Source organism: Porites lutea, chromosome 13 (assembly GCF_958299795.1).
Source record: "Porites lutea chromosome 13, jaPorLute2.1, whole genome shotgun sequence".
Taxonomy (NCBI): Eukaryota; Metazoa; Cnidaria; class Anthozoa; order Scleractinia; family Poritidae; genus Porites; species Porites lutea.
In genome coordinates this window covers 12,698,148-12,717,525 of record NC_133213.1, presented here as the reverse complement: position 1 = coordinate 12,717,525, position 19,378 = coordinate 12,698,148, and the positions used below count along the sequence as shown (strand labels likewise).

General features: G+C 39.0%; 2 protein-coding genes and 1 pseudogene across 2 annotated transcripts; 2 read left to right on the top strand and 1 right to left on the bottom strand.

The window, feature by feature from the left end:
* Nucleotides 1-5,566: 5,566 nt before the first annotated feature.
* Nucleotides 5,567-6,963, top strand: LOC140923314 (beta-1 adrenergic receptor-like). Its single transcript, XM_073373409.1, has one exon. The coding sequence runs from the start codon at nucleotides 5,882-5,884 to the stop codon at nucleotides 6,770-6,772; it is 891 nt and encodes a 296-aa protein (XP_073229510.1). The 5' UTR covers nucleotides 5,567-5,881; the 3' UTR covers nucleotides 6,773-6,963.
* Nucleotides 6,964-9,206: 2,243 nt separating this feature from the next.
* LOC140922385 (uncharacterized) lies at nucleotides 9,207-16,471 on the top strand. The gene is made up of 4 exons (XM_073372375.1): nucleotides 9,207-9,252; nucleotides 9,998-10,127; nucleotides 14,120-14,413; nucleotides 16,088-16,471. Exons 1-4 carry the CDS (start codon nucleotides 9,207-9,209, stop codon nucleotides 16,389-16,391), a joined length of 774 nt encoding a protein of 257 aa, XP_073228476.1. The 3' UTR covers nucleotides 16,392-16,471.
* A 1,634-nt stretch (nucleotides 16,472-18,105) lies between these two features.
* On the bottom strand, nucleotides 18,106-19,378 carry LOC140922384 (uncharacterized; annotated as a pseudogene).

The following is a 19,378-nucleotide window of genomic DNA, read 5'->3' as shown; positions in this document are numbered from 1 at the left end:
AGTCATGCTACATGCCATTCCGCAAACTCTTTCCGCCTTTTACCTTCACCGTCTGTGAGAATAGATGTTGTGTCAGTGACGCGCGTAAGCTCGTTTATCAGCTGGTGAAGACTAAAAAGGTCAGTGATGTCCGACAACAAGCGAGAATTAGTGTCAGACATTGAAGCCATGTTGCAATTCATATTTCCCATTAAATAGAATTCGACATTTTCGGAATCAGGACGTCCGATTTTCTAGAGATGAGATTACTTCATTATGAGAATTAGATGGCCTGTACCACGTGACAATAACAAACGGTTTTGAATTCGGTTTTCTGATTTCAAGACAAATTTTCTAGATTGTTTATATTTAGATCTGTGCGTACAGAATAGTTAATAGCGGTTTCAATATAGAAGCAAACACCCTCGCCATTTCTATTTCTGTCGCGTCGTACTATCTCGTATCCGGGTCAATAGATTTCAGAATTCAGTATACCAGTCATCTAGTCTCGTTTCATTGATTGAGATAACATCTAAAGGATAATTGGCAAGCAGAATTCTAAGTTCATAGATATTCTTAGTCAACCTAGTTATGTTAAGAGAAGCCATTTTAAAGCCACGTTTAGTAGGCAAAAAATTGTTCGTAAGATCTGGTGGGGTATCTTTAGTAACTTAAACAGCGCTACTGAAGGTACAAAATGACATTCTCATGAATATGAATTGCAAGCATGTAACTCTTCTAGTTCTCCTAGATTTGAGTGCAGCGTTTGACACTGTTGAACACAATATCCTGCTTGCTCGTCTTAAGTCAAGCATCGGCATTAATGGCACCGCCCTTAATTGGTTTACGTCTTATCTTAACAACAGGTCGCAACGAGTCTCGGTAAATGGCTTTACATCTAACAGTTTTAAGCTTCCTTATGGCGTTCCACAAGGATCGTTTCTGGGGCCATTGTTGTTTACCATTTATTCCAGCAAACTGTTTGAAGTCATCAAGTACCATCTACCTGAAGCACAAGCCTATGCTGATGACATTCAGCTTTACCTGTCGTTTAGCTCTGACACGACTACTAATCAGACTGACGCGGTCATTGCCATGGAACGCTGTATACCGGACATTCGTACGAGGATGCTTACGGATAAGCTCAAACTTAATGATGATAAAACTGAGTTCATGTTGATTGGTACAAAACAACAACTTTCCAAAGTTGATTGCCTTACCGTAGGAAGCATTGACGTTGCTCCTGTCACTGCGGCAAAAAATTAAGGGACATGGTTCGATTCTAACTTGAATCTCCAGGAACAGATCCACAAAACTTGTAAATCTGGATTTTTCCATTTATACAATATTCGGCGTATCCGAAAATATCTGTCCCAGGAGTCTGCACAAACTTTGGTCCATGCTTTTATCATTGGTCGCATAGATTACTGCAACAGCCTTCTATTTGGTTTACTCTCTGTTCATCTACTTAAACTGCAACGCTTGCAGAATGCAGCTGGTCGGCTTATACTTAATGTCCCTCGCTACAGTCACATAACACCAGTACTATGTTCGTTACATTGGCTTCCTGTTAAATTTCGTATCGATTTTAAAATACTTCTTTTTACTTTTAAAGCTATCTACGGTCATGCGCCTGGTTACTTGATCGACTTGATTGCTATTAAAGAACAGCCGCGCTATAATCTCCGTTCAGCTAGCGGTCTTATCTTAAAGTATCCCAGTTTAAAACTGAAAAACACTTTAGGGGATCGTGCTTTTTCATCTGCTGCCCCTAATTTATGGAACAATCTGCCCCTTCACATCCGTCTTGAGGACAATTTTGAACGTTTTAAATCTTTACTTAAGGTGACTCGACCCAGTTTTTTTTAGGGGGTACCATCCTACTTTGAAGCTCTCTGGTATCCCCACCTTTACTTTTATCGTAAGTCTAACACATAGAATGGATAACATATAGATCAATCTACAATATACCATAAAATTTTTGGCGATCGGAGTAAATGTCACGTGGTTATAATGCCACGCCCCTTTGAGGTCTGAGTCGAAAATCTGCTGTTGCCGGCATTTTTTCGTGAAAATCTCTCGCCTACACATAGTGCGCATTAGTGCCTTGCGCTGAACAGAGTTTCACCAAAATCGCAAAGACCCAGTTCGAGAAATTCAGCGGTTTCCAAATTTAGGTCATAATTTATGCGAAAATGATAAGCAAACTTTACACGGATTATATCTAATAAACTATGAGATTCATCTCTTTATTTTGGGCATCCTTATAAGAGATGGGTCCTTGCAAGTCAGCAAAACGCTTTAAGGCCTTGTAAATGCGCGCGATTTCGAGCAAAGCAAACATATAGAAATTATAGTTTTCGCTATTTGTTGACGTTTGTCAGCGTTTAAGAGTCAATCTCACGAAAAAAGCATTTTCTTAAAAATTCGTAGTTTTTTTTCCTTCAAATTTTTTCAGGGCCACAATTGATTAACTAATTACCCGGACTCTGAATTTCATGGTCATTGAAAAACTGTGACATTATCTTCTATAAGCCCAAACTTGAGTAAACATTGAAGATTTTTAGCGTTTTGGCTGAGTTTGTGCTTTGGGAGTTGTCTATTGTTTCTAGTCTGTCATTATACAGCATTCTTGTTCAGCACGCGTGCAATGACCACGCTTGGCTGACTTCCGAATGCTCACCGAGATATGATAATTTAGTATAAGAAAATAGAAGGGATTCTCGTCACGAGTTGGTTTAATTATTGGCTTGCATTAAACCTATGAAAAAATGATATTTTTTTAATAGTAAGTAGATTTAGTGTGTAGCACTTCTTGATTTTTTTGCAAAGGCACAAGAAGCACGAGAATTGATTAAAAATTGTGAGTTAAACCTCTATGTATCACGCGATGGCCTGTCTCACTGTACCAAAATTATCATATTCGGAAGTCAGCCAAGTGCGGTCATTGCACGCGTGCTGAACAAGAATGCTGTATCATGACAGACTAGAAACAATAGACAACTCCCAAAGCACAAACTCAGCCAAAACGCTAAAAATCTTCAATGTTTACTCACGTTTGGGCTTATAGAAGATAATGTCCCAGTTTTTCAATGACCATGAAATTCAGAGTCCGGGTAGTTAGTTAATCAATTGTGGCCCTGAAAAAATTTGAAGGAAAAAAACTACGAATTTTTAAGAAAATGCTTTTTTCGTGGTTCCGGACAAATTTAAATGAAGACCGCTAGAATTTAGGTGTTCACCAGTAATACTAGGATGCGAGATAATTTTCCAGTCATTTTGATTGGCAAACGTTCTTAGAATGCTATGAACTCGCTGTTTAGCCTTAGAGCTCAAAGCGGGGTCATCAGTTCTTAATAATAAGTTCGAGATTGTTACCTTTGTGTTGGAAGATTCAGCTTCAATGAAATTTCCTAGATCAACATTGCTATCAGATCAGATCAGATCAACTCTGAAAAATTTTGGGCCGATTATTTCAACGTTGTCTAAGTTAACCCGTGTTTAAGGCCGAGCCGCGGCTTAAAGTCGATGAACAAAGGTAAAACTGTGTTTAATATATAGATTTAGCAAGGCCTAAAAGCGAAGCTCACATTAGTAAATTTATAATTTAAATCAAACAATAAACTTGTATTTCACTAACCAGTTAACTTTAGGGCACATTTATGCGTATTTTGAGGGAGAGGGTAAGTGGTTTTAGAGAAAAATAATTTGTAAACAGTCCAAGAGTGAAACAAATCTTACATCGAGTTAATAGCCTTATATGTACCCAATCATCTCTTGATCACAGTAGATTAGGCTTGGAAAACAGATTCTTGGGAATTAAAATCAGGCCGATTTTTTTGCGTTCGACAAGTTTACTTTACAAAATCTTTATACATCACATCTGACGTAAACAGTACCATTAGGGGCTGTTTTTTATCATACAGACATCGGACAAAATGCAGTTTTTCGCAATTTTGCAAGACAAATTGCACTCATTCAATTTTCAGGACGATCGAAGCACGCGCTTCCTTTGCATAACAAATTATAGAATCAGCGACCATATTATAAAACATTTTCATGAAGAGAATCCCATAATTTCGGAATTGTTCAGTCAGAACAATCTGATCCTATGTGGTATGCAGGGTAATAATGGGCTTTTAGCAAAACTGTTCAAAAATATTCGTAAATCACCTACGGCCAGCCGGTTCTCACTTTTGACAAGCGCCAAACTTGCAGTGCGAAATGTCCTTGTTTGAATTAATGAACATTAATAGAGTTTTATCGACGTTAATATTTTGAGTTGTACTAGTTGTACTTTGAGTTGTACTTTCATAACAGACTCATACCCCAGGCGTCCCAAGCTGACATTACGAGTGTGTTATGTGAATTTTCTCACAAGAGAGTCGGTGTTGCATTACAAGCGACCGTTGAGACTTTGTATGAAAAAAAAAAAACTATACTGAGGTCTGCGAACGCTAACATCATTTCATTTTTACCTTTTTTCTATATAATAAATAAAGGAGACTTACCTTTGATGTATCCTTGTGTTCTTTGGTGTGAATTCGTCGATTTAGTCGGTTTTTTGGCTGTTATTGTGTGACCTCTGTCACTCTCTTCAGAGACAGGGGTCACACAATAACAGCCAAAAAAACGACAAAATCGATCATAATAAAAATAACACCACCATCTTTTTTGCGGACATCTTTAAAAAATTTTCCAAGAAGCTTGTCGAGAGCATGTATCAGCAGGTATGTCTTGTACATTGAAATTTCCATTGCACTGCTCTTCACTTACACTACTTACATTATATATTCTTTACTGAGTTTGCACACTTTTGGGCTACGAAAAAGTTGTCAACTTCTGGACTTGAGTCAGGCTCGTCTTGCTCAAATTCTTGCTCGATTCTCTCGAAAAGCTCCACGAAATCCACATGAAAGTTTGGCAAACTTTCTTCACCTTGTAAAGTTTCCTGTCGTTTTTCTCTATCTGCGTACAATATTTTTAAATGCGTTTCAAAGAGTCTTCCGAAGTCTTGCGGGCCGTACTGGAAAGTACGGCCCGCAAAATTGACCAATCGCATTGTGCGTACTAACTAAGAGATATAATAACAAATCATTATTTTTTTTTCTGTTATCTTACGTTTTTTTTTTTAACTAGAAACACTATACTACGTGACTTCCGTCTGTTGTAGTATCACATATATTTTTGAAAATTCGTGATCTTCCCAATAAACCTGATGAAGACTGGTATTGGCCTGTCGAAATATTGTAACTACTCTCTATTCATGTTGTTTGATGCAGTTGACATGACATGATCAATAACCATTGATGTCGGTTAGTGCTCACAACTTACTTGCTTCCAATCGTTCTGACAAAAATTGTTACTTAAACGTAAGAGATGCATACATGTCTTGACTACCTGTCAAAATAGCCTAAAAATCAGCTTTATCATCTTAATATACAGGCTTGTATTACCCTTTAAGGTCTGTGAGAATATGTTTTAAAATCAGATATTCTAATATATTATTCAGAAATATTCTAAGGTTTTTTGCAAAAAAGGGACAAAAATTTAAATAATGTTAGTTTTGATAAAATATCAGGAGGAATATCAGGAGGTAACTTTTCAGTAAACTTTTCGATAAAAGTACAACTGAACCATTTTCTTTTCTCGCAAATAAATGAAGGGGAAATAATCGAAGAAACCTCTTGGGTGGTTTTAATTTATTATTGAAATTGATTGTGTAATTAAGCTCGTCACAGCACCTGCTTTGCGAGGTCGATAATGAGATGGTACTTGTTTTATTAATTTTTCTGTCACTGGACACAAATTAGTACCTTAATTCCCTTGAGTCGTTTGCAAACTGTTCCGCTAATTCGGTCTGTGTTGATCCAGTGCATTTTAATCAGCAACTTAAGCGAAAATGGAGAACTCAACTTGTTCAAAGGAGTTTTCTACAGCGTCCACGGTAGTCCTCCTAATTTTAAACAGCACTTCGGGTTTTGTAACGGTTTGTGGAAATTTTCTGGTCCTTATGGCCATCGTTAGCACGCCAGCTCTACATGTTGCTTCCAATGTGTTTATTGGTTCGCTGGCAGCCGCGGATTTCACCATTGGTCTTGTCATGAATCCCATATATTCAGTGATAGTTGCTCGGAACATCACGGACGGAAAGCATGGACTGAATATTGCCGAACAATTTCTCTGGATTCATACAGTGATTACGACAACGTTTAACCTAGCGGCCATGAGCGTGGAGAGATATATCGCGGTAATCTTTCCCTTACGCTATAGTCATGTAATATCCTCCAGGCGTTGTCTCGTAGCTGTTGCTGGTATCTGGAGCTTCTCTTTATCATTTGTGTGTACACGGGCATTTGTTCAGGAAGCAGAGGACATACAGACCCTTTGGATAGTCCATTCGGTTATTGCAATTGCATTTCCACTTTGTGTGATAGCGTTTTGCTATTTTCACATTTTTAGGGCCATTTATAAACAGCGAAGAAGAATTCAGCGGTTTCAACGAACATGCTTATATGGATTTAACCAAAACACGCGTAGTGAGATGAACGCTAAGGCTGCAGGAACCATGGCTATTGTTATTCTGTTTTTCATTCTCTTTTGGACTCCCAACATTGTAATGACAATATTAAATTTTTTCGCTAAAGACGATTGCGAAGAAATGAGAATTTTTCAGATCTGGGTTTGGTGCGCTTCTGTCGCTTTTGTTGGTAGCTCTGTGAACCCTTTTGTATATTCCATAAGGATTCAAGGATTCCGTTTGGCAATAAAACGAATATGCTGTTGTAGGTAAATTCGTCATTGTAACTTCAATCGTATTTTTCTCAGCAGTGCTTATTCAAACACCTGCGTGGATCATAATTTGAAGTAGATCTCGTTTGGATAAACAACACTGTAGGAAATACCATATAAGCAAACAAGCCCAGCTGGTTACATAGACTATATATCCATTATGTGCACTGCAGTAGCAGAGCAAATCGATTTTTTTCACTTCATATTGCAAATAACAAGCTAGTTCAAATCAAACTCTTTAGGTTTGATGTTTGTTGTAAATTATTTAATTTACGACCTGTCAATTAACAAAGGTGACGGCTCTGGCGTTATTACTAATTATATGATGGCCACACAACTGCTATCACCTTAACTTGACGTACTGATCAGCGACTTTAAAAGCAGGTACATAAGGGACGAAAGTCTAAATTACCACTTCTTCCTGAAGTTTAATTAACTGCATTTCAGAACCAGGAAATTACTCTATAAATTAGACATTCATTCACCTTGTGAATGACTTGATCGCTGAAAACTTTAAAATTTATGGTATTTATACAACATGAACATCTAAAAATATAACTTATTCTAAATAAGTCAACTGCTTTTTAAACCATTGATTATAGATTCACGTTCATGCTTTTTACCTCTTTTTACCGAAACACCTGCCTCATATATTTTACTTCAGCAGATTTTGGGCTGGTTACCCATTATTTGTACTTAATAATAATAATAATAATAATAATAATAGTAATAATAATAACATTATTATTATTAAATCATTATCACCGTTTTTCGTTGTAACTCCCCCCCACCCAGTTATAAATGTTATATGCACGATTCTATTGCTTAATTTCTATCTAAAACGATTGCTTCACCGAGTATAAATTATCTTCGCCTATCTAAGATGTCTGTAAACTTTATCGCTAATTTTTATTTTTATTTCGAGAATTGACAGAATTATACAATTAAATAATTTGTCTCGCTACCATTTTACCCCGGGGAACTTTTATCTGAGATTACAACTTATATTGTTATCTATTATTTATGTATTCCAACAGCGCTTGTTCAGGCTGAAAACACTGCGTTTGTCTTAAGTGCTTCAAATAGATTTATCATTAGCTTCGCTTGGCGGATATTAAATGTTCATGTGAATGCCTAATGAATATGGAGGATGGCGAAATTTGAAAATTCCACCTTCAACATCTGTCCAAAAAGTAAATGAGTCGTGCACATTACTTCCTCGTAGCAAACGTATTAGTGAATAACATTGATGACAGCAAAATCATCGAAAAATAGTGCAATAAATATTCGTTTTTCTCTTTGTGAAGTTGCAGCTTTATGAACAAGGATCAGATATACTGGCACTATCTCGGCTTCCAAGCCTTTTGTCAACGATCACATTATTATACTTAAACGTTGGTGGGAGAGGGGGAGTAAACTGAAGGTGATGCGTGGTTTAAGCTGATGATTAAGGGTCAACGAGAAAGTGCACTGTTCGCATTAAATGTTGTTGTAGGCTTTCTGGTCAAATGTTTTGCTTTTTTCCAAAGTTAAAACAGACAATATGTTACATTAGCGGGCAAATAGTCCATCAGCGGCAAATCTCTGGCCTCATCGTTTTCTTCAGTGGGCGGATCGCGGGGTCACGCGATGGCATTTTATATTTTATCATCCCTGAACCTGTTGCTGCGTTTTATTTCAAACCAATGTTACCGTCTTGTTTTCCTTCACATTACTTTCCATACAAGTTCAATTGTAGCTCTTATTGCCAAAATTCTAGGGTCAGCACTCACTAGCTTTTTTTTTACTTTCAAACTCCCACAATACTTTCACAATTAAAAGAAAGATCGATGCCCTGAGGGTGTGACGAAAGGTAATTGTTTGTAAGTATGGTCCTTATTCCTTAGAGAGCCAAGTTGATGTGAATATCGAAAATTATCTAACGTGCATTTTAAATTCCAATTGGTGTAGTTACTCATATACTGCATACCGCTTTAAATTATTTAGTTTTTCAGTTTTGACATTTATGTTTTAGATTCATTTACATTCCAAATCATATTTGACCAGATTTGGATGGATTTTTCGATAGTCTTTCATTTTTGTTAAAAAAGCTTAATCAATGAATGGGATAAAAAAATTCTCCCTTTGTATACTTCTCAGTAAAATCTTCGCAACCTAATTTGTCCTCGATACATTTATTCTTAATGCCTTCTTGCTTACAGAAGTAATCATTGCACTGGCTTATCCAGTATTGCCTTAGAGGTATGACTTTCGGCACACCCATGGTCACAAAAGCACAAGACTTAGAGGCACATAAACAACATTAAAAATGAAAAACTTGGTCGGTTCTTTTTAAACATATATCAGGTCAAAGGAGGTTATAAGGGTGCCGGATAAAGGGGAAATCTCCTGGAGATTCACGGCTAAAGGAATTAAAGACTAAGGCAGATTAAGTCATGGGCTTCCTGGTACTGCTGTCTATATTTACCTTCATTTGGGCTGGTAAGAGATAACTTTCCTTGAATTAAAAATTGCAAAAAGTAGAAAATAATATTACTTGACTCTGTTTTGGCTTAAAAAAACAAAACTGCATCGCGCATTAAATATTGTAATCATGTCAAGTGCTATTTAAAATGTTAAAACGTTGATCAATATGTTGCATGGTTGGTGGCCGTTGTGTGGCTATAATATTTCATTAGCTACGATTGCGACACTGAGCAAGTAATCAGAACTGTCACTCGTCATTGCTACTGACCTGCACATAGAATCTGAAACCTTATTAGGAATTCTGAGATTACTTTGTCAAGTGATTCCAATAGTATGCGAATCAAGCAAACGTGACGCGGAAAAGGTAAGTACGTGATGGCATGTCCTTTGGTATATACCTTTTGTTCTTTTCTTACCTAGCGTACTTTGCTTATAGTATGAGCTGCTGTGCTTTCTTGAGGTGCTTGGCGAACTTCAGATCCTCTATGTGTTGGATGTGTTTTGCTTACTTGAGATTTTTTTACGTATTAAAGGTGTTTTGCGTGCTCGAGTCGCTTTCCTTGTTTCTAGTGCTACGTTACACTATAACATTTGCAGTATGCTATAGTAATCGAAAAAGTAGTTACCGTGGAATTGGATTTCCTGGAGTTCTCCTATATTTCCAGGTATTACAAATTTTCTTCGCCTCTATTAGATCGGATAATGAGCACTTCCCTATGACCATCGCAAAGTACATTTTTTGCCTTTACTTTGTACTCAGGAAATCTAAAGCGGATCTCTGCTGGGGACTTTGGAGCTTGCAATTATACCGATTTTGTAGCAGAAGCTGTAGGGGGCTGCGAAAAGAAATTCTACTCTAACCTGGCAACGGATCTGACTGCAGATTGTAGGTACGTATACATTATGCAGCAAACTTTTCATATGTGAAAAAAAGACTCTCGCCTTGAAGAATATGAATCTTCTATTGAAAGCTTTTTACTTTGGTCTTTTTCACAGCATTACTCTGTTTAAGCGGTTGTTGTGTTGTTGTTTTTTTCGTTGATTACAATATTTTTCTTGATGACCGTAGTTATCGTAGTTACTAGCCTGTGCCAGGCTGTCAGATAGTACAGTGGGAACGTATTAAAACGAGCAAAGCGAAAATAAGACGCGCACGACTTGGGAAAGGGGCCGCCGCCCTGTCTCTCCCCAGCCCTCGGGCGTTTTTCTCATTTTTTATTACTGAACGACTTTCCACCACCATCTCGGAGCCTGGAACAGGCTACGTAGTTACTTAAACATGGAACGACCTAAACCACCTAAAACCACCTACAACCATCTACAACCACCTAAAACCACCTACAACCACCTCAAAAAATTCAACAACCACCTACAACCATCTACAACCACCTCAAAAACATCTACAACCACACGCAAACAATCTAAAACCATCTAAAACAAGGTATAAATGTCTGAAATAAGGCGAGACGACAACATGTCACGAACATGAAATACGAGAATCGAACAAACCATCCACTTCCCCCTAAAATCTTACTCTCCCTTGTCCCTTGTATCATCAACCATTGGCTTAAGTCACGAAATGAAATGCGAGATCATGGTAAGTATATTAAAAGACTTAAAGAACTTTACAAAATGAACTACTGTATCGAGTCACCAAAAATAATAAAATAAAATAACAAACTCGTAGTCGAAAGACTGACTTGATTTGGCTTTTTCTACCCTGGGTACCAGTGAGAAGTTTTGGTTCACGTTTCATTTGTTTACGCAATGGCACAAGGTAGGGTTTCTCTCTCACTCGGAGTCTGCTTCACTGCTGTTTTGTTCTGAGGTGGCGGATTACATTCCTAAGAACAAGTTAATTTTTTTAGCATCTCATCCGCCAAACATGTTTGCACATTTCAGGTGACTCCTTTAGATAAACCCTAGTGCCTTTCACACCCGTTTCCTGTGTCATCACGCAAGGCTAAACTCCCTTGCGTCACGACACAGGAAACGGAGACTAGTAGGTGTAATCATTGTTAAAAATGTTATTTAAAAAATCTATAATGCAATGGATTCAGAAGAAAACAAGTTAAGACGAGCCGAAATTAATAAAAATGGGTTGAAAAATTTTAATAGTTAATGATTGTATTTAAAGTAATTTACCTGGATTTTTATATACCGTTATTATGTTTTGGAACCCAACTTTCACCCCGGCCATCTTCTTGGGAGTGATGGGATATGCGCGCTTCTTATTTTCGCTTTGCTCGTTGTAAATACGTCCCCACTATACTATCTGAGAGCCTGGCCAAGGCAAGAGTAGCTGGAACTTTACGAACTAAAACGGAACGAAAAGTTGGATCACATATTCGGGTCTTTCCCTCCCCTCCAAGGGACGTTACTGGTAAGAACGTTTTGATTCATTTTGCTGAGAAGAATTATCAAATATCATTATATAAAAGAGACACGTTCACACTAGACTAAAGGATTCTGCGGGACTACATACATTTGTGTGAAACTATTTCAGACATTTATACCCTGTTTTAGATGGTTTAAGATTGTTTGCGAGTGGTTGTAGATGTTTTTGAGGTGGTTGTAGGTGGTTGTTGATTTTTTTGAGGTGGTTGAGGGTGGTTTTAGGTGGTTTTAGGTCGTTCCATGTTTTAGTAACTACGCCGTACCTATCTGTCTAAAAAGTTCAAATGATCCAGTCACTGGGCGCTTTCGAAAACTTTGTATATTGTGCCTTTGTGTGAGTTTAAACTGTTTTGGCGGCGGAGCCGTGTTCCAAACAAAGGGAGTAGGGACGAGGCGGTTGAAATACTACCGGCGAGAAAACCCCGGTATTTTGAATAGTCCGCACACCAGTGAGAAACGGATTGGTCGAGGGCCATACATATGTCAATCATGTTAGATGGTCCTTCGCATATATTTTACAATTAAGGGAGCAGATGGCAAACTGGAAAAGACGTTAAGTGATTCTGGTTTCCCCTTTAAAAAGAGCATAATTGATGACAAAATTGCCGAAATGGCGTCTTTAAACTTCACAGCGCTGGAATTGTCTTTATTTAGCCGTAAGGAACAAAGGTCAACGAAAATTAAAACACTTTACAACTGCCTCTACCTACAGAAGAATAAACCAGAGGAAATGGTTACTCAGTATGCATGTAACAAGCCAGCTTCATGACCTTTTAATGTTAAGCCTAGTGTGGCAAAAAAAAGATTTACTCGGTCAAAGTTTAGAATGATAAATGCATTGTGTAGTGCTAGTAACCTTCGCGCGAGAGCCGAGAAAATAAAAAAACCTCTGTTCAAGCAAACTCACAAGGTCGCGTTTCACATTATCACGAGCTTAGGAGTCGTGTTTAGCCTGTCAACGCTTATTGCTAAACTGTCTCGCGCGAAAATAATCAGAAGTTTCAAATTGCAGCTTTCTCTTTGATTGGCTGATTAATTGGGATCAGCTAAGGTGACAAAAGTGGGCGGCATTCGAAAAATCATGGTTCTCTGGCAGGCGGTATTTCTCGCGGTTTCGCCGCTCGTGACGGCTCCGCCGTCAAATCTCACTCAACTATATTACAACGGCTCCGCCGCCAAATCTCACTCGACTACTACACAATACCTCCAGCTACGCAGGCTAATTGTCAACGTGAGCATACTATTCGCGACAGTCCCTTTCACTTTCGCTGAATAGGAGACGGGGAAATGGGACTGCGCCGGGAAGTTGAACGTTTAATACCTCCCAGAGAACCCAGACAGTTGCCAAAAGTTAAATCCAGGTCCGAAAAACCCAAAGAAGAGAAAACCTAGTTCCCCAACACTGAATGGTGGAACGAAAAGGGCTCACAAACCTAGAGTGCAGAAAAACAGCTAGACTTCTGAACCTTGCTGACAGCTGGGTAAGGAGGTCAACAAGGGAATAAGCAACTAAACTGGAGACAAAGGGTCCAAGGTAAAAATAGCCTGCGTTCCAAAAAAAGGGAATAGGGACGAGGCGGTTGAAATACTGCCTGCCAGAAAACCCCGCTATTTTGAATAGTCCGCACACCAGTGTGCGGAGAAACGGATTGGTCGTTCGCCGCTCGTGACGTCTCCGCCGTCAAATCTCACTAGACTATATTACAACGGCTCCGCCGCCAAATCTCACTCGACTACATATGTACCGCACAATACCGCCAGCTACGCAAGCTAAGGTAAAAAGGAAACCTAAAGCGCAGAAAGAACGCGAGGAAAACTCACTCAGGATGGCAGCCTGAGCGTCAGTAATCCGACTAGGGCATTAGACACCGTTTCAGGCTACCATGGAAGCGCTGGAAGAAAAACACTTGAAATGACGACACCAAGAAAGAGTATAGAAAGACAACTAGGGAAACGAGCGAACAAAAACACGGGGACAAGGCAGTAAACCCGCAAACGCACAGTTCAGGCTAGGCAAAGTACAAATAACGCCTCCACCGGATAATGAACCAAAAGCAAAACATTATTGTATAAAACCTCACAGGATCTCTAGGGAAGGGTAGGAAACAAACCGGGTGCATATAGCGGAGAAACACAAGCGAGCTAAAGTTCATCTGCACTGGCGATTGAGCTGGTTGAAGCAGAGCTGCAGCTTGTGTAACCTTGGCCGGGGCGGGACGGTTTTGTCAGCCATCTGAATAATACAAGAACCGGATAACAGAGCGAATGGATTCTTACGCAAACTGGGCCGAAATGAGCTGCGGAGCTCTTATTTATACTCGCGGTGCAAGGGACTGGTGCGAATAGTACTTTTATTGGGGATAAAACCCGTTCACTCTGCTCATGCTTCGAAGTAACGCTTTTTTTTGGTGATAACATGATGAAAAATATATTAGTTGAACGGAAATACTTAATTGATTGCGTTATTCGTGATATCTCCTGACAGAACTTGCTATTCTCGGATGGAAGCCTGTTTTACTGAAAAAGCCAGAAAATGTCTGGAGGGACACGTAAGTGACGCGTTACTTGAAAAGATGATCAACATATCGCTGCTGGTCCAAAATACCATGGGTGCTTCTCAGTGGTACTGCACCAACAGAACAATGAATATTAGTTCCTTGGATCCAGACATAAGGAAGCTGATACCGTGTAGCGATGACATGTTTATCGCAGGGCATCAATGCACCGAAAAGTTTCGTAGAATTTTTAATGCCAAGAGAAACGATCCCAGATTGTGCCAGTAAGTCCTTGAAATGTAAGGGACACCACATTAATAACGTGGTGTTCCGTTGTTAGCTATGCTGAGTACTAAAGTACGTTTGTGAGTAAGATACGTATATGTTTCTCAAATAAATTGTCCTGGCCTGGACTCAGCTTTAGAAAGAAGAAGCAGTAGCATAACATAAACTGAATAAACGTTTAATTTATTTAACATAAAAAGTTCATGGAAATGACTCGAGGGACACCCAAGTGACCCGCTACTTATTTAACCAGAAGCATAGGGTTACATGCTTCTCGTAACAAACGCGTAAAATAGCACAGCATAGCACTTAATAAATTAAATCTAACAATGTTGTAGCGTTATTTTGCAAAACATAACTTGACATGAAATGACATAACGTTTCATTTAAAATATTTCCTGGATTCCGATTGGCTAAAAGCGCACGCATAGTTCACCTTAACCAGCTACTGATGACCAAATTTGGAAGAATTTTGCGGTTAATGAACCGATTACGTCAAAAGTGCAGCTTTCTTGCTAGTTAATGTATCGTTAACCAAGAAGACCTGGGGACGAGGTTGAATTGTTTTGGTTGTGAAAACAAAAATGGCGGACATTTCACCCGTTCAAGAGTAAGAACTAGGCGAAATACTAGCTAAAAACATGGCAAGAACAGCAAGAAGACAACTCGAAGGACGACTTCTGCTATTTGGAGAATATTTGCGGACCTAAACAACGCTTAACGTGCACTATCGAAGATGAACTTAACATCGATGGAGGTAAGCATGTCTTAGCCATGTTTTTAAAATAAGAATTATTTTGAATGAATAATAAAACAATGATTGAATTCGGCTTTCGTATCATATGAAGAATTATGGAGATCTCGGTACGGCCTCGACGGATAACACCCACCTCGATCTCCATAATTCTTCATAAGATACTCAGCTTCATTCATTAACTGTTAATTAATTCAAAAACCTCATAAGAAATTCGCCAAAACGTTTAGTAATTACCTGGAAAAGGGGTGATGAGGATTGCATTTGATTTAGTTAGTAGGACTTTCTTCATCGTTCATTTGTGATCATTATATGACCTTTTAACTGATCCTGACACTCACGACAAAATCATCTTTCACCTTGCTGCACGCATGTCCAGAGTATATCGTATTTACTGTCGCTTGTACCTGACCTCTTCTGAGTTAAAGATTGCAACTCCTTCAAATGTGAAGAATGCTCTGAAGGCAATCATTTCAGTGTTTTCGTGCAAATGGTCCAAGCTCACAAAAAGCGAGAATGAGGCAATCACAAACCGGCGAGAGCAATTTAGATTTCCAAGAGCTGTAAATCTACGGGACAATTTTACGACATGACCGTAAGGATTTGAAATTCTTCTTATCTTGTAAACTAGATTTATTTAAGCCGCTAGAAACATCTGCGGACCTCTTATATAACGCCTTCATTTATTTGTAGTTTTAATTTAATATTGCATATATCGAAATATCAATACCATAAGGGGATAGTTGAAACTTTATCCTCTTCTTTACTGTCTTCTGTTAGAGTTTGCATTCTTCTGCCGTTTATTATTATTGTTATCTTTCACCTTTATCTTATGCCACAAAAAATAAATTAACAAATAAATAAATAACTGAAAAGAGCCGAATGTCTTCTAAGCACGTCCTTCTGAATTATTTGCCAGGGCCTTCTCCTATGCTAGGTACTGTAGCCAGAATGTTTTGAATCGCCACTGCAAGTCCAGTGTAATCGTCCCCACAAGTGACCGGTTCAACCCATTTTGTCATGACTTAGATTTTCATCAAGAGACTACGATTGGTGTCGAAGCCTCAAAAACATCCAAAAATGAAACACGTACAACGTCTAAACCTCAAAAACCTGCCCGCAACGTTGCTTCTCAAACCTCAAGGCTTCTGTCCCGCATCTTAGGAGTTACTGTGGGTGTTGTTAACCTTAAGGCTACAGCAAGAAGATTTGGCCCCAACTGAAGACTGGATTGGACCGCTAAAAACTGGATTATATATCACGGAATATGAACCCCGGGCAGCGCTGACACGGACAGCTTTGCTTCCACTAATAATGATAATAATAATACTAATAATAATAATAATAATAATAATAATAATAATAATAATAATAATAATGATAATAAAAAGTTATAAAATCAGAAATACGTTCACCCGTTTTTTTAGAAACCTGTCGGATCGGATGCCTTGCACAAGTAGGTCGAATAGATGATCTGTGGCCAGAACGTGCAGAATAGTGTGTCAGAGATTAAATCGAATGTAAGGTTTCCATTTCTCAACGTCAGACAGAAGATTTGTAGGAGGTCACACACCTATACAAAAACCTTCGGAGGTGTCTTCCCCCCGCCCCCGCTGCGACCAGTGCTGCGTTCCTGTGGAGGTTGCCTTGCTAAGAATTGAGAAATAGACTATTTTCGATATATTAAAATAATTCGTACTCGGCTCCGAGGCTTGGGGGAATAAAACAAAAGAAATGTATCATTCATTGCAGAGTCTCAAGATGATTTCTTTTTTTTTCCCTAAGCCTCGCAGCAAAGTATGAATTTTAATATATCGGATTTGGTCTATTTATTTGCTTTACTTTTTCAAGGAAACAAGATCTTAGAAGACCAGATATTACAAGGATGAAAATAGTTAAGGAAAATAGTTTTTTGTTGTTCGGAGGTGCTTGGATTTTGTAAACTTTATTTTGCATTTTTTTCCTACTGCATCTCCTTTAATTTCTAAAAGTCGTTAAAAGATTTAAATTCACTAAATATTTCTACTCCTGTCTAGATGATTAGATTAAATTCTAATTTTTCGACATTAGTCTTGAACGTAAATATATGAGTGGTGGAATGTATTGAGGCGAGAAGTTTTCAAAAAACAAACAAACTAACTAACTAACTAAATGGATCTGTTTCAATGCCCGTGTGTTGAAAGTCAAAGGTGAAGCAAACATATTTTACGACGATTACTTGTCACAGTAATATACAACTATCCCCCGAAGGGGAGGTGAATAGTTGTAGAAAATATACGGAGACGCGAAGCGTCGAGGTATATATCTTAAACGCTGTTCGTCGATCCTGAGGGGGGTAATTGTTTTACTATTTACCATCGTGATAAGCTGATTGTCGTCTTGATCGCCCCATGTAAGGTAATCCAAGAGAGTCTTGGATTCCAGATTCCACGCTGTGGATTCCGGATTCCATGCCTGTGGATTCCGGATTCCACATCCCTGGATTCCGGATTCCCTAAGTGGCTGGATTCCAGATTTCAAAATTCTATTTTCTGGTTTTCAACGTTTCCTTTGTACTTTGTTTTCACCAAAAAAGCTTGTTCTTTTTTTACCCGAAGTGTACATTGTCTTATATAAAATATAAGTATAAAATATAATTCTTGGCCTTACCCGAGAGGATTATGAATGTAGGAGCGGTTTCTGAAGTCCACTGAGTCCACATCGTTGAAGAAATACTAACGAGGAAGGGCTATTCTTATTTTAATAATAACAACGGCGTCAACAATAACAAAAGAGGTACACATTGCCAAAATCAGTGCTTTTCAGGTTCAAACATAATTCGTCTCCGAATGGTTTAATTGCCACACAGAAATGTAAAACTTCAGTTACAGCTTACCAACAAATAGCGTGAAGATAGTCCAATTACTATACTACAAGCTACGCAGGCAACGGAAACGTTTATCTCAGAATAAACCGTGTCGTTCTCCGTCCTGATAAACTAACTCCCGGCAGTCTTATCGGAAGGGATACTTTTCCCTCATCCTCTGCAGTTGGTGGTGCAGTTTCATTCTCATTGTCATCATCGTCACCGTAGTCCCCATTAGCAATTCGACAGAGCTTGTTATCCTCCTCTGTTGTTAAAATGATGTCTGATCAATCGGAAGAAAAGTCGAGTACTCGGGTTAGAATGCACTTGGGGGAATTCCCATTACAGAGATCACCGGAGGTGTATGTTAGTGAATCACTTGTTTGGTTTAGCCACTTTAGGGATACTCTTTACTGCACAAAATTTCCACCATTCACTTCTATTTGTACATCCTCCAGAAGAACTGCTAACCAGAAGGGTGAGATCTCTCTTCTACGGTTGTGTCTTACTGCCAATATGTCGTCTTTCTGGTAAATGGTTTGCACCCGTACAGCCGTACTCCGCAATGCCACATTAGCATCCACAACTTGGCAGGCTGTTGTTACGTCTTCGCTTTCCTCTAATGAGGCTGTGATGGTAGTGGGACACATACTAAGGGCATAAGGAAGGGTGCCAGTTAGCTCTTTCGTTTTTGAGCGGACATTTTCCTGTCTTACGCCTCTTCCATACTCCTTAGCAAATTCTCGCATCACAGTTTCTCGCCTTGTGTCTTCTTCTTTGCTACCTGTTCCTTCAGTGATTGCTGACAGCTGGTTTGGTCGCGTCTTGATGTTTGGGGGTTCACCTTTGATAATTTTCTCCGGATAATATGAATTGGGCCCAGTGAAATATGAGAAATCCTTCTGGTAAATGCGCAGCATATCGTCTTCCACGCAGCGCGCTCTTCTGTAAGCGTAGTTAGCCACTGTAGGCATGTCGTGGTCTGCTCGCATTCCTTTGAAATAGCATTCCACGCCCAAAGTTGTCATACTTTCGAAACAGATCCTGTCCAGAAGGTGACTATGCCCAATCTCCGTTAGCGTGTTGGTAAGGCTGGTCAGCGATTCTAGCACTATGAGGAAGGACCGTCGGGTGCATCGAGGTATGGTCATGTCGGGACCGTTGGTATTTCGCTTGCCCGTCCTCTCCAGGGCTTCCTGTTCGTGGTTAGAGAGAAATGCAACCAACTCCTCGACAGATTTCACATGATCTTCAAATGTACGTGGTAGGTCTTCTTCTTTGGCTTTCTTGTCGAGTCGGAACACGTTTGCATATTCGGCCATCTTACTTTGCAGGGGGATCAGTCCCTTTGCTGACGTCAACATT

What these genes read in the sequence shown, in the direction of transcription:
- LOC140923314 (XM_073373409.1), top strand. Translation starts at nt 5,882, where the DNA reads ATGGAGAACTCAACTTGTTCAAAGGAGTTTTCTACAGCGTCCACGGTA.
- LOC140922385 (XM_073372375.1), top strand. Translation starts at nt 9,207, where the DNA reads ATGGGCTTCCTGGTACTGCTGTCTATATTTACCTTCATTTGGGCTG. An exon ending in ATTTACCTTCATTTGGGCTG is followed by an intron (nt 9,253 to 9,997) that starts GTAAGAGATAAC and finishes CTTTGTACTCAG; the next exon opens with GAAATCTAAAGCGGATCTCT. An exon ending in AACGATCCCAGATTGTGCCA is followed by an intron (nt 14,414 to 16,087) that starts GTAAGTCCTTGA and finishes ATTATTTGCCAG; the next exon opens with GGCCTTCTCCTATGCTAGGT.